This window comes from Schistocerca nitens, chromosome 7 (genome assembly GCF_023898315.1).
Source record: "Schistocerca nitens isolate TAMUIC-IGC-003100 chromosome 7, iqSchNite1.1, whole genome shotgun sequence".
Classification (NCBI taxonomy): domain Eukaryota; kingdom Metazoa; phylum Arthropoda; class Insecta; order Orthoptera; family Acrididae; genus Schistocerca; species Schistocerca nitens.
This window is the reverse complement of record NC_064620.1, coordinates 226,946,301-226,960,092: the sequence shown is the minus strand read 5'-3', so window position 1 is coordinate 226,960,092 and position 13,792 is coordinate 226,946,301. Positions and strand designations below refer to the sequence as shown.

The following is a 13,792-nucleotide window of genomic DNA, read 5'->3' as shown; positions in this document are numbered from 1 at the left end:
ATGTTTACAGTAACAGCAAAAATAATTTTCCATTCATCAATCAAGTAATAATACCAACTCAGTAGAATAATGTGTAACATATTCCTAATGCAATTTGATTAGTGTCCAAACAGAGAGCAATGAAATCATGAGACATGACAAAGAAATTAGGGAAGTTGTTGAAACAATGTGTAAATAAAAAAAGCATGTATTTGTCAATCATTCTTGTTTGCTACTGAAATAGTGTGATTTATTATTATTATTATTATTATTATTATTATTACATATTCTTGTATAATCATGAGAATCTTACTTCACAAACAATCTAATGATGGCAAAATTTCTTTACAGTCTGTTTATTGTAACTGTTAGTGTAGGTAGCACCTTTATTGTTTTTCATTTAGTTTTAGGATTATACTGTATTTTAGTGCTTTTTGAACTGGGATAAATAAATACATAAATAAATTTATTTTGAATCATTGGTTCACTATTCAACATAATTCTTATAACTTGTCACACCAAAACTAGTTCCAACTGCAGCCATCCTACAACTAACAAAAACGCACTCCCTTCGCCAACCACCAGCCCTTACATAGATTAATGAGAATAAATTATACTTTTAGTATTGTTATAATTACCGTTGCACAAAATTTACAATGGACAAAAACAGTCTGACCAAGAAAACAAAATAAATTTTAAAGTAACTTTTCCTGCAAAACATAAATATTTTCCAAGCTAAACTTAGTAAAATAAGTCTCTTAACAATTACTAATGAAATATGTAAACTTTCATTAGAAATGAAGAGGTACCATAATTTCTTTCAATATCTGTGACTCAAATGCCAAAACTTTATCAGCGTGTACTAAGAAAAGCATTCCAGGCAGAAATGAACACCAGAAATATGGTGACTGTTTAGGGTCAGAACAACTTACTAGTTCGCTTTATTAGGCCAGAACAAAATTTTTGTTTAAGTATATTTCATTGGAAATTATGTCAACAATGATTATTTTAAGCTGAAAGGCAGCCCATGCCTATAAAAATGTAACTACGTGTGGGAGAGGGACAGGGAGAGGGGGAGAGCAAGCAAGTAAGCTGTATCGTATACTGCGATAGATGCTATACTGGCTGACAAGTAGTGGGCTGATAACCTGTGTGTGGTTTCAGTTTTATTTATTCTTGACAGTGGAACAAATATGTTGAAGATATAAATTGAACATTAGAGTCTCGGCAAACTTAAGGGAACTGGTACCTATGGATCATAACTTCATAAAAATTCCTATCACTATTTGTATAAAAAAGCCGAGCATCACTTATAATTCACATCTCTGTTTCATCCTCTAATTGCGTCTTTTCACATCTTACCCTTGAAAGATTAATAACTTCCATTCAGAGGTGCATAATTCTGGTAAGTATCTTGGGATGAATGTGTATGTTAATTAACAAATTGGACTGGAACCTTTTCTAACCATTACTAAGGTGATGGTAAAATGAAAACTATGTAACTGGATCAGCAGACAGCACACAGACTAAGATCCAAAAACAAAAAAAAGACAAGCAAGTAATGCGAAAGCCATGTTTCAAGAGAAACATTAGACTCATGGTAGTATTAATGATTGGCAATGAGAACTTTAAGGAACACCTGTACATGATGGATGTGTATAAAGAATCCCCTAGTGTAGGTTGTGTAATGAGGATAAAACCACACCTCATCTAATGTTCTAATGCGAAGTGGTGAAGGTGAAAAGACATAGTATATTTAGATCATTAACTTCAAATTCTGTCTAGTAATGAACTAATAAAGGGCCTCCTACTACTCTTAAAGAGTACTGGCTGTCATTACTAAAGTGATAGGGAGAGAAACAGTATAATAAACGGTTTTTGGAGCACCCAGTAGTGGCCTAAGACAACAGTTGTTTTGTCTCCTTGTGCAACTCAAGTCAACAAAGAAACATTTTATCTGATTAATTTCAGGTCCCTGGGCTTGCGGAGAAGCGACCTTCATTGTTGAAAGGAGACCTGGCATATGTCAGGATACAGCTGAGTGAGAAGAACAATGATGTTATCGAGTATGAATCAGTCATTGCAGAAGTTCGGGAATCTGCTGTACTCCTTGCAGGTTTTGCAAATGAGTAAGTATCCATACAGACTGAACTGTAATAAGACTATTTTCTGTGCATTGATTGCTCCATCCACCAATCTAGTCAGTTATCGTTTTCCGTAAAACCTATTATTAAAAAGAGACTCGGGGTCATGGAACGAGTTATTACACAGGTGGGAGAGCCAACATGGCCTGCTTCTATAAAGTAAGCTAGTGAAAAAACTGCAAGTTGTGATAGTTTATTCATATTAATAATTATGAAAATAACTTCTACAATACTTAACTTCCATATTAGCTCTACTCTGTAATTTGCATTCAAATGTATGATAATGCAGACAACAACTTTGACTATTTCTCTAATGCTCCACCATCAAACAGCATTTGGGGAAAAGATGAACACACAAATCCTTCTGTTCAAGCTCTGAGAACTATTTTATAGTGGTGATTATTTCTTGCTGTGTGGGTGGGAGTCAAAAAAATTTTGGCATTCGGAGAAGAAAGTTGGTGATCCTTTGTTTTTATGATTTCCACTCCAATGTGAGTATTTTATTTATGACACTATTGCCCTTATTTTGAGATAATGCAAAATGAGCTGCCCTTCGAAATTTTTTCGTGGCCTCTGTAAATCCTGTCTGGTAAGGTTCCTAAGCCACATAGCAATACTCTAGAAGAGGACAGAAAAAATGTATGTCTGTGTATTTTAGGAGAAAACAGCTGCTTTAAAAAATCCTGTTCCTCTCACTGTACCCATCTCATGTCATTATTTAATACTTCAAATGAAGCATTTAACTTAGACAGATCATTATAAAATGCTGACAAAGTCAAAATCTGTTTAATAGAAAACATTATTCTTACGGGATTTGCACCTTGAGTCAAACTAGTCCAAGTTGTAGGAGAAGTGGCAGATGAGGTATACTTTTACTTTGTTTTTGAATATCTTCTGGTTTTTAATTTCCTGCCAGATTACTGGACCAGAATAACTCAATTCTCCATTCTGGACTATCGACAGTTAAGACTGTCTATATGTAAGCTGTTTTTATTTTTAGTATTGTGGTTGCAAATTACACAATTAATCATAAATTCACCATTATTATTAACAACTAATACCAAAAGGGATAAATGTATTGGCACAAAACTTTGAGAATCTTTACTTCTATCAGACGACTTCTGCAAAGTGCTTGGTTATCAACTTGACACAATATGCTGACTACACTCTTTTGTGGAATAAGTCTTGAGATAATCTTGAGAAAAAGTTTGCTGGCACTCACATCTGCATCACAATATGAGAGTGGTCTGAGTGCAAAGCAGGCCCAACAGAGGTTTTTAGTTAAAATTTCCGCATATAAGTACCACATTGGTTAATCATGCATATGGATGTCTAGGCACCAAACACATTGAGCCTCATCCAGCGTGGCCCAATGGTATTTACTTCTGCCACCTGTAAGTTATTTTTATTTGTTTTGAGTTGTGGAATGAGTTTAGCAAGATTGAGTGGAGATGTTGGCTGTAAATCTGTTGTAAGCTTGTCTCGTTATTCTCCTAGGTGTTTCTAGTATGGGTGCACTTGGGTCCACCATTACTATACGTGTGTCATCAGCAAATTAAACAGACAGGTAACTCATTTACGTAGGATAAGACAGGTGGGGACCAAGCATCAAACTATATGGCACACAGTATGTAATAATTGTTCATTCCAAATGAAATCTTGTTCTTGTCACATCATTTGTTAATGTGATCCTGCATTTTAAGTTAAGGCACAACTGTGTCCATGTGAGAGAAATGCCTTCATCACCGTATCATTTTAATTTTTTTAATAGAATTTTAGTGTCTACACAATCAAAGGTCTCATCAAGATCACAGAAACTGCCGACATAGTAATTTTTCTCATTTAGTTAGAGCAGAACTGAGTTTGTGAGACCATATCATACTTTGTTGATAGAGAAGCCTTTCTAGAAGCTGATCATTTCTTAAAAGATTATTGCCAAAAAAATATTTTGTTGTAAGTTACTTTCTCAAAATAATTTTGAAAACTCTAGAAGAAGGAAGTTGGGTCTATAACTGGAAGTCACTTGCTTAAATCTGTTTTTATGAGTGTTGCTGCTGCATACTTCAGTCTTTCAGGAAATACAAACTCAAGTTGTTGACTGGCTACAGAGGTAACTTGAATGAGGCATTATCAAGTTGGCACAAAAGTTTAGTATTTTAAATAATTCCAGGAGTATAGGCAACAATTTACCAAATTTTTGAAACAACAAGTTGTTGACTGGCAAAAGAATGTGACTGAGAATTCAGCTCTGGAGAACATACCCACATGTACATATATTGGTAACATACCCACATGTAAGACTTATACATGTCTACATTGGATAACTGTATTGTCCAGTTTGATGGGATGAAGAGTTGTGCTGGGTGCAGTAGGGTGGAGGTGGGGGAATGAGTGAGGAGGAGGAAGGAGGGAAGTTGGGAAGGTCGGGAGGCAGCAGGCAAGTGGGGTAAGAATGCAGCAGCAGCGAACTCACTCTGATTGCAGGTGTGTGATGACTATGAAGTGAGTGAACTGCAAGGATGAGATGGAACAGAGGAAGAGGCAGACAGTGGAGAGGATGTGGATATAAGATAGCTGAAGTTAGTCATGGGTCAGGGTTGAGGTCAGTGTGGTGCAGGGAATAGTGTGAACTGAGGTCATGGAAATTTGGAATCAAAGGATCCCCCTGAATTGATGTTTGGGGTGAAGGATTCAGATAGCACAGGTTGTGAAGCATCAGTTAAATTTGAGCACAGTGCATTCAGCGGTGTGGCTGGTAGACTCTGCTCTTGACCGTAGTTTGACGGTGGGTCTTTGTTTGGGTGTGGAGAAGTTAAAGCAGAGCTGCTTATGATATTTTAGCAGTTAGCCCTACCTCCGATAGGACAGATCTTGCACCTGGGTATTCCACAGTGGTATGAGTCATGTGACAAGGAGGCTGGGAGTAGATGTGGCATAAAGATGGACTAGGATTTTATACAGATAAGGTGAGCAGCGATATACTACTTTGAGAGGGGTGGCAACGAGTTTGGGTTGGGTGTTCATTTCTGGGCCCAGCGATAAGTAGTCTGAGCTCTGGCAAGTTACTCTGGTTCAGTTTGATAGTGCATGATGAGGTGCCCACCTTCTCTCCTGCCCTCCATCTAAACTGCAGCACTTCACTGTCTGCCACTAGAACTATGCTGTCCCTCCCCTTCCCCTACCCAGCCTCCTCCTTAACCCCACCCAGTTGCCACCCCCGCCATGCACTGGTGCTGCTACTCGCAGTGTGGTTTCAGCTGTCTGAGACTGCAGACGTGTGTGCGAGTTGCGTTTGCACGTGCGTGTGTGTGTGTGTGTGTGTGTGTGTGTGTGTGTGTGTGTGTGTGTGTGTCTATTGTTGACAAAGGTCTTAATGGCTGAAAGCTATAATTGTGTGAGTCTTTTTTGTTGTGCCTATCATGGCTCAGCATCTCTGCTATATGGTGAGTAGCAACTTTCCTTCTCTAATATTCTTACATTCCATCCTGGATTTTCCATTGTTTGACAAATAAATCTAATGTTTTCTGTTTACTTGAATCCACAGTCCTGCTGAATTTTAGAAATGACATTTTACCCCTGAACTGTTACAGAATGTGTTTATTCACAATCACAATTTCAGCTATAGTGCCATTCTCAAGTGCAGCTGTAACAATTCAACTACTGAGAATAAATTTTATCATCAAAATGTTGTCAAATCCTTTTTATTTATTTTTATTTTATTTTCTGCCGTACTATGAAGTATGTCAAAGCATAATTCTTCCTTTTAGGAGGACACCATCCTTATATCAACCATGGTTACATGCTTCATACTCACAGTAACACGAGATTGATCATCTATATTAAAGGACCCAGCTCTTAACTAAAAGAACAACATTGTGAGAAACCATATGTTTTAGCAGGAATTAACTAATCACACAGAGTTTAGTATGGCATGAATACATTAGGAATTATTGCAGTAAGTAATTTGTTTGTAAAATGGTGAATGAATTCATACACCATTTTCTAAGATGCTTGATTAATACAGTCTTAAGACAAAAAAATAACACATCATGAAGGAATTACCCATATGGGACAGAAATTGGTAGATGTGATGTACAGGTACAGACAAACAAATGATTACAGTTTCAGAAAAAAATTATGATTTTATTCAAGAGAAAGAGCTTAACAAATGGAGCAAGCCAATAACACATTGGTCCACCTCTGGCCCATATGCAAGCATTTATTCAGCTTGACAGAGGGGAGTGTTGGATGTCCTCCTGAGGGATATTGTGCCATTGGCATGTTAGATCACCAAAATCCCTAGATGGTTGAAGTGCCCCACCCGTGATCCTCCAAACATTCTCAGTTGGAGAGAGATGTGGTGACCTTGCTAGCAAAGTTTGGCCTTGGCAAGCATGAAGACAAGCAGCAGAAACTCTCCATGTGCAAGCAGGTATTATGTTGCTGATATATAAGTCAGGGATTCTTGTCATGAAGGATAACAGAATGGGGCACAGAATATCATCAATGTATTGCTGTGCTGTAAGGATGACACGGATGATGACAGAAGGTGCCCTGCTATGAAATGAAATGACATGCTGGACCATCACTCCTGAGTATTGGGCCATATGGCAGGTGACAGTCAGTTTGATATCCTACCACTGTAAGGGGCATCTCCTGGTATGTCTTTGCTAATCATCATTGTTCAGTTTGAGCCGGGACTCATCACTGAAGAAAATTCTGCACCAGTCAATGAGATTGTGGGCTAAATATGCCCCACATCACTGTAGACGGGTTTGTTGATGTACAGAGGTAAATGGTAGTCTGTGCAAGGGGTGCCGTGAGCTCAGTCCCCTGTCTTTGAGCTGCCTATTAATGGTTCTTTTGTCACTAAAACATAGTTGCACATTGGGCAGATGATAATGACATATCCAGGGTTCTAAGTGCCTCTCTTACAGTTGCTCAATCCTCTTGATCTGAGGACACTCTAGATCAATTGCTTCCTCCTTGACTTTGTGTTTGGTCATGGTTTGCCCATTCTTGCCAACATCGTTGAATAGTGGCATCATTCCTATGCAAAAGGTGAGCGATTCACCAATGACTCCAACCAGCTTCTTTGAGCTCGACAACATGTCCTCTTTCAATGCTGACATGTGCATATAATGTTTACGCATCTATCTGAGAGGCATAGTAATTAGACAACTGAGTTCATAAAATAATATTTGTGAAGATTACGCCCTGCTATCGACTTGTCTCCTGTTCACTGTCCTTGCCAGCTGCACAGTGAAATTCTGCTGGAGTGTCTCACATTCGTTCGTTCATTCATTCATTGGCCTCCAAAGTTTACAATTTTGCATTTTCTGTTGATACTTGTATATCAATTTGTGACCAATGTGCCTAACCCTTTCTTGGTGCATTTTTTAAAGTGTGTATCACCATACTATGTACTTTAAATAAACTCTAATAATCGGAAGTAAACCATGACAGTATCTTCTGTAAAATTTTCCAGAGAGAAAATAGTCCCCCAATTGTATCTCCAGGTGGGTACTGCAAAAGATACAGACAACATGAAGGGAAAGAATCCCAATTTTAACATAGCCACTTGGAATGTGAGAACACTGCTTCAATGTAGCAAGCTATAAAATGTAAAACTTGAAATGGAATGAGTGGAAATCAATATCCTAGGCATATCGGAGATGAGATGCCCCAACCAGGTGATTTATGGTCTGGAGAATACAGAGTCATTCACACCAGAACTGACTAAGATAGACCAGGAATGGGAGGAGTTGGAATAATTTTGAGGAAAAACTATGGCTCACATGTCGAGGGATATGTGCAATATAGCTCTCGAATAATACTAGTCAATCTTGAAACTGAACCAAAGGGCACTGTGATAATACAAATATACATGCCAACATCCAAAGAAGAAGATGCAGTCATTGATTAACTATATGCAGAAATAAGTAATGCGATGAGAAATGTTAAGGGAGATGAAAACCTGATTGCCATGGGGGACTGGAACAGAACGCGATTGTGGGTGAAAAACTGGAGGAAGGAATAGTTGGCAAATATGGACTTAGAAGAAGAAATGAAAGAGGAGATTGATTAATCGAGTTCTGCTCGAGGCACCAATTAATTGTTGCAAACACTTTTCAAAACACCACAAACGAAGAAGGCCCCTGGAGACCTGAGGAGACAACAGATTGATTACATTCTAGTGAAAGCACATTTTAGGAACCAGATAAAAAATTGCAGGAGATATCCATCTGCAGACGTAGGCAGTGATCATAACCTGGTCCTGATGAAAAGTTCACTTAGATTCAAACATTTGAAGAACAAGCCAGTAAAACTTAAATGGGAACTGAAAACTTAGGGACTGGAGAAATGCTATGCTCATGAAACAGACAACCTAGCTAAAAATTTTCAACATGGTGGAGTAAATGAAGACTGAGATCAAATTAAATCTGGTATATACAAAGCAGCAGAAAAGATAGTTGGAAGAACCGAGCCCAAAAACAAGAGGAAATGGATTACAGCAGATATTATTGATCTTATAGAAAACAGATTATACAAAAATGCAACTAATCAACAAGGAAAAGCTGAATACAGAAGACAAAGGTATTTAGTTAATAGAGAAGCTACAAAAGCAAAAGAAAATTTTCTTGAAGAAATGTGCAGGGAAGTGGAAGAAAATATGCAAAACGGAATAACTGATTTAGCCTACAGAACAGCAAATCAATGTTTTTAACAAACGTAAAACAACATTCGCAGGCACAATAGAAATTAAAGAGGGGAAAATGCTGTTTGGTGAAGACATGGTGAAGAGATGGAAAGAATACATAGAGGAGTTGTATGCCGGAACACCTCTTTCTGAGGAAGTAATAGGAAGAGAAGAGCAAGTAGATGAAGATGAGAAGGGAGATGACATTCTGAAAGAATAATTTGACAGAGCTCCAAAAGAACTACGGGACAACAAAGCAATGGGTATTGATGACATCGCTGCAGAACTAATGAAGAATGCTGGTGACAGCATGAAAATGATGCTGCTTAAACTTATTAGGTCCATCTATAACACAGGAGAGATACCGACAGACTTCCAGAAATGTATCATTGTTCCTATACCAAAGAAGGCAGCAGCTACAAAATGCGAATAGTACCGAACTCTAAGCCTAATATCACATGCATCAAAAATTCTCATAAAAATAGTTCTGAAGAGAATTTAAGAGAAGGTGGAAGATATGCTGCGTGAAGATCAGTTTGGTTTCAGAAGGGGATTGGGAACAAGAGAGGCGATTCTGGCACTGAGACTCATTATCGAAAAGCAATTACAGAAAAATAAACAAACTTATATTGCCTTTGTAGACATGGGAAAGGCATCTGATAACGTTATATGGCAAGAGATGTTCAGAGTGCTGAGGAAAAGTGGAATAAAGTAGAAAGACATCCATGTGATACTCAGTTTCTATAAGAATGAGGTGGCAGTGATTAGGAACTATCACAAGGAACAAGAAGCAAATATTAGAAAAGGGGTAAGACAAGGATGTGCTCTCTCTCCTCTTATATTCAGTGCTTACATCCAGGAAGCTATAGACCAAGTTCTAGAAAGTACTGAGGTGGGGATCAAAAGTGATGGGCAGAAGATAGACATGTTATGTTATGCAGATGATAATTGCTATAGTCACGGAGACAAAAGAAGATCTAGAAGTCTTCAGAACAATGGAAAAAATTCTATCAATCAGTATGGAATGAGAATAAACAAGAAAAAGACTAAAGTGATGGTATGCAGTACAGGAGCAGAATATGAACCTCTGAGAATGAGCATTTGGAAGAGAGGAGCTGGAAGGGATAGAGGAATTTACTTACCTGGGAAGCAAAATCACAAGGGATGGTAGAAGCTGGAAATAAATTGCGAGCAGAATACAAAAGGCCAAAATTGCATTTAATCAGGAAAGGAACTTACTCACCAGCAACAATATCAGTCCGAAAATAAGGAAACACATCATGAAAGATTTCGTTTGGAGTGTGGCACTATACGGATGTGAAACTTGGACAATTGGAAGAGAGGAGAGAAGACAGCTAGAGGCCCTGGAGATGTGGTGCTATAGAAGGATGATGATCAGTTGGAGAGACAAAGTAACAAATGAAGAGGTGCTTAGAAGAGTACAGGAAACTAGATCTCTGTGGAGGCACAGCCAGACAAGAAGAGACAAACTTGTAGGGCACATCCTATGACACAACATCATTGGAACAATAGCAGAAGGAGCTATTGAGGGAAGGAATCTGCGGGGACGACCAAGGATATCATACATTCAACAGATCATGAATGATGTTGGATGTAACACATACATGGAAATGAAGAGAAAGGCAGACAGAAGAGAGGAATGGTGCTCTGCTGCATACCAACCTAAGGGTTGAATTGAACACAAAAATAATAATAATCTAGATTTCCGACCTCCTGTCTGTAGTAGATTTTGCTTTTTCGTTCCAATCGATGCTAGTCTGTTTTCTTTGGGAATACGACCATGTTTTCATTTTTATGACCACCTTTAGCAAATATTCTTCCTATAGATCGAGCTTTTCTTTTCTTTTGTTGTGGTGTAAGATTGCCATGTCTGTTTTCATCCCAGAGTGGTAGTGATTTTCTTCTTCTAGATTTTTGCACCTTTGGAGAGGGTACATTCACTCTTTTTTGTTCTGTTATAAGTTCTGTAATGTAATTGGAGAGTTTAAAAATCTGTTCACCAAGTAGCGGCAGAAACACACACACACACACACACACACACACACACACACACACACAGAGGTATAGAAATCTATGAGATGTTGGAGCCAGTGGCTTTTTTGAGGTGGAAGGAAGAGCTGTGAAGAAAAGGACTGGTGTGGTTTAGGAAATAGGGATATTTGGAAAAGCCACCTAGAATCCCAGGTCAGATGAGACTTACTGGACAGGATCAGAAGTTCATTATGTCTCCCTGCGATTTGACGCCTTCTCGAAGTGGTCCTCTCCATATTGTTGTTATTCCATCCTTGACTATCCATTGTCTTAGCCTCATTCCCCCTAAGTTGTACTCTGAATTCTGCCCCCCACCCAACCTACAGAAATTCCTAGTGGGCTTCTAGAACCTTTTGCCCAAGGATAAAAAAACTTTCCACCCTGTACACACTCTTACATAAAGCTTGTAGATCTCCCCTCCCCCCCCCCTCCCCCTCCGCCTCTGCCTAAAACACACACACACACACATATTTTAACAGTTCCTCTTCCTCTTTTTTTCAGCTAAAGACATATAGAACATAAACCAGTTCTTGCAATACCGAAGCCATGTTTATAGTTCCTGTTAAAATAACAGTGTTTGATTTTGAGATGGTCTGTAGCTCTACAATCGTACAGGAGGTAGTCAAATGAAAACAAGACAGACGGAAAAAAATTGGTCAAGTACGAATAGTAGTTGTGGTTGGAGAATTCTGTAGAAACTTTATCTGTATACATGGTGTGATCAAAAAGTAACTGGAATTTTTTAATTTTGTGAGCTTTATACATCCAATTTGAAAATTCTTTTTTAACTTCGTGATACACATGTTCTTGATGTATATTTGCATTTTCAGCTGTTTCGGATATGTAGTCTATATTGACAGTCAGAAAGGTTATACATATTTTAGAGTGCTCAGATCGAAGAATGTGCATTAAATTTTGCTTTAAAATGGATTAAAGTACAGCATTGCGTTTGAAATGTTAACTATGGCTTTTGGTGACTCTACTATGAGTAAGATGAGTTCACGAGTGTTACAAACATTTCGAAGAGGATCAGGAAGATGTTAAGGATAAGAAACGCCTTAGCAGATCACTTATTGGTGACAGTGTGGAAGTAGTAAAGAAAATGGTTCTGGAAAATCACTGTATCAACATCAGAGAGGTTGCTGATGATGTTGGCATATCATTTGGCTCATGCCAAGCAATCAGTTTTTTCGAATGTGTTGGTCATGAAATATAAGACAACAAAGTTTGTTCCGAAACTGTTGAATTTTGACCAAAAACGATGTCACTTGGACATAGCTCAGGAATTGGTGATCGGAGTTGCCTCTGATCGAGAACTTCTAAAGTAGTAGTATGTCAGGTGACAAAACATGGCTGTAGGGATATGATGTTGAAATCGAGGCCCAGTCATGCCAATGGAAACTGCACGAAGAGCCAAGACCAAAAAAAAGTTCAATAACTTGCGAAGGTTCTTCTCACTATTTTCTTAGATTACAATGGGACAGTACATCATGAGTTCCTGGCTTATGTTCATACAGTCAATAAATAATACCACCTGAAAGTTATGCGCTGTATGCATGCAGTAATCCTAACAAAATGACCAGAATTGTGGCAAAACAACCTAAGGAAATTAAATCGCAATAATGGTTGTTGATTTTTTCAGCAAAAAATAAAACCATTATGTTGCCCCAGCCACTGTTTTCACGTGACTTAGCCCCAGTGACTTCTTTCTGTCCTGCGGGTTGAAGAGAACTATGACAGTATGTTTTTTTGCCACCATTAATGAGGGGGAGCCTCCCATGAACCCTGGACCTTGCCGTTGGTGGGGAGGCTTACATGCCTCAGCGATACAGATAGCCGTACCGTAGGTGCAACCACAATGGAGGGGCATCTGTTGAGAGACCAGACAAACATGTGGTTCCTGAAGAGGGGCAGCAGCCTTTTCAGTAGTTTCAGGAGCAACAGTCTGGATGATTGACTGATCTGGTCTTGTAACATTAACCAAAACAGCCTTGCTGTGATGGTATTGCGAACAGCTGAAAGGCAGGGAAACTACAGCCATAGTTTCTCCCTAGGGCATGCAGCTTTACTGTTTGGTTAAATGATGATGGTGTCCTCGTGGGTAAAATATTCTGGAGGTAAAATAGCCTCCCATTTGGATCTCAGGGCAGGGACTACTCAGGAGGATGTCTGTATCAGGAGAAACAAAACGGGTGTTCTACGGATCAGAGTGTGGAATGTCAGATCCCTTACTCGGGCCAGCAGGTTAGAAAATTTAAAAAGGGAAATGAATTAGTTAAAGTTAGATATGGTGGGAATTAGTGAAGTTCAGTGGCAGGAGGAACAAGACTTTTGTTCAGGTGAATAAAGGGTTATAAATACAAAATCAAATAGGGGTAATGCAGGAATAGATTTAATAATGAATAAAAAAAATAGGAGCACGGGTAAACTACTATGAACAGCATAGTGAACGCATTATTGTAGCAAAGACAGGCACGAAGCCCACACCTACCACAGTAGTACAAGTGTATATGCCAACTAACTCCACAGATGACGAAGAGATTGAAGAAATGCATGATGAGATAAAAGAAATCATTCAGATAGTGAAGGGAGACAAACATTTAATGGTCGTGGGGGACTGGAATTCGATAGTAGGAAAAGGAATAGTAGTAGATGAATACAGAAAGGAATGAAAGAGGAAGCCACCTGGTAGAATTTTGCACAGAACATAACTTAATCATAGGTAACACTTGGTTTAAGAATCCTGAAAGAAGGTTGTATATGTGTAAGAGGCCTGGAGACACTGGAAGGCTTCTGATAGATAGTATAATGGTAAGACAGAGATTTAGGTACCAAGTTTTAAGTTGTAAGACATTTCCGGGGGCAGATGTGGACTCTGACCACAATCTGTTGGTTATGAACTGTAGATTAAAACTGA

At 38.6% G+C, this 13,792-nt stretch overlaps 1 protein-coding gene across 1 annotated transcript in view; it reads left to right on the top strand.

Annotated features, from left to right (window-relative positions):
- The window catches only part of LOC126194722 (putative helicase MOV-10), a 348,426-nt gene that overhangs the window by 240,939 nt on the left and 93,695 nt on the right, over positions 1-13,792 (top strand). Inside the window, exon 10 of the mRNA XM_049932971.1 lies at positions 1,951-2,108. Within this exon, the coding sequence (XP_049788928.1) occupies positions 1,951-2,108 (158 nt within the window). The remainder of the gene's footprint in view (positions 1-1,950; positions 2,109-13,792) is intronic.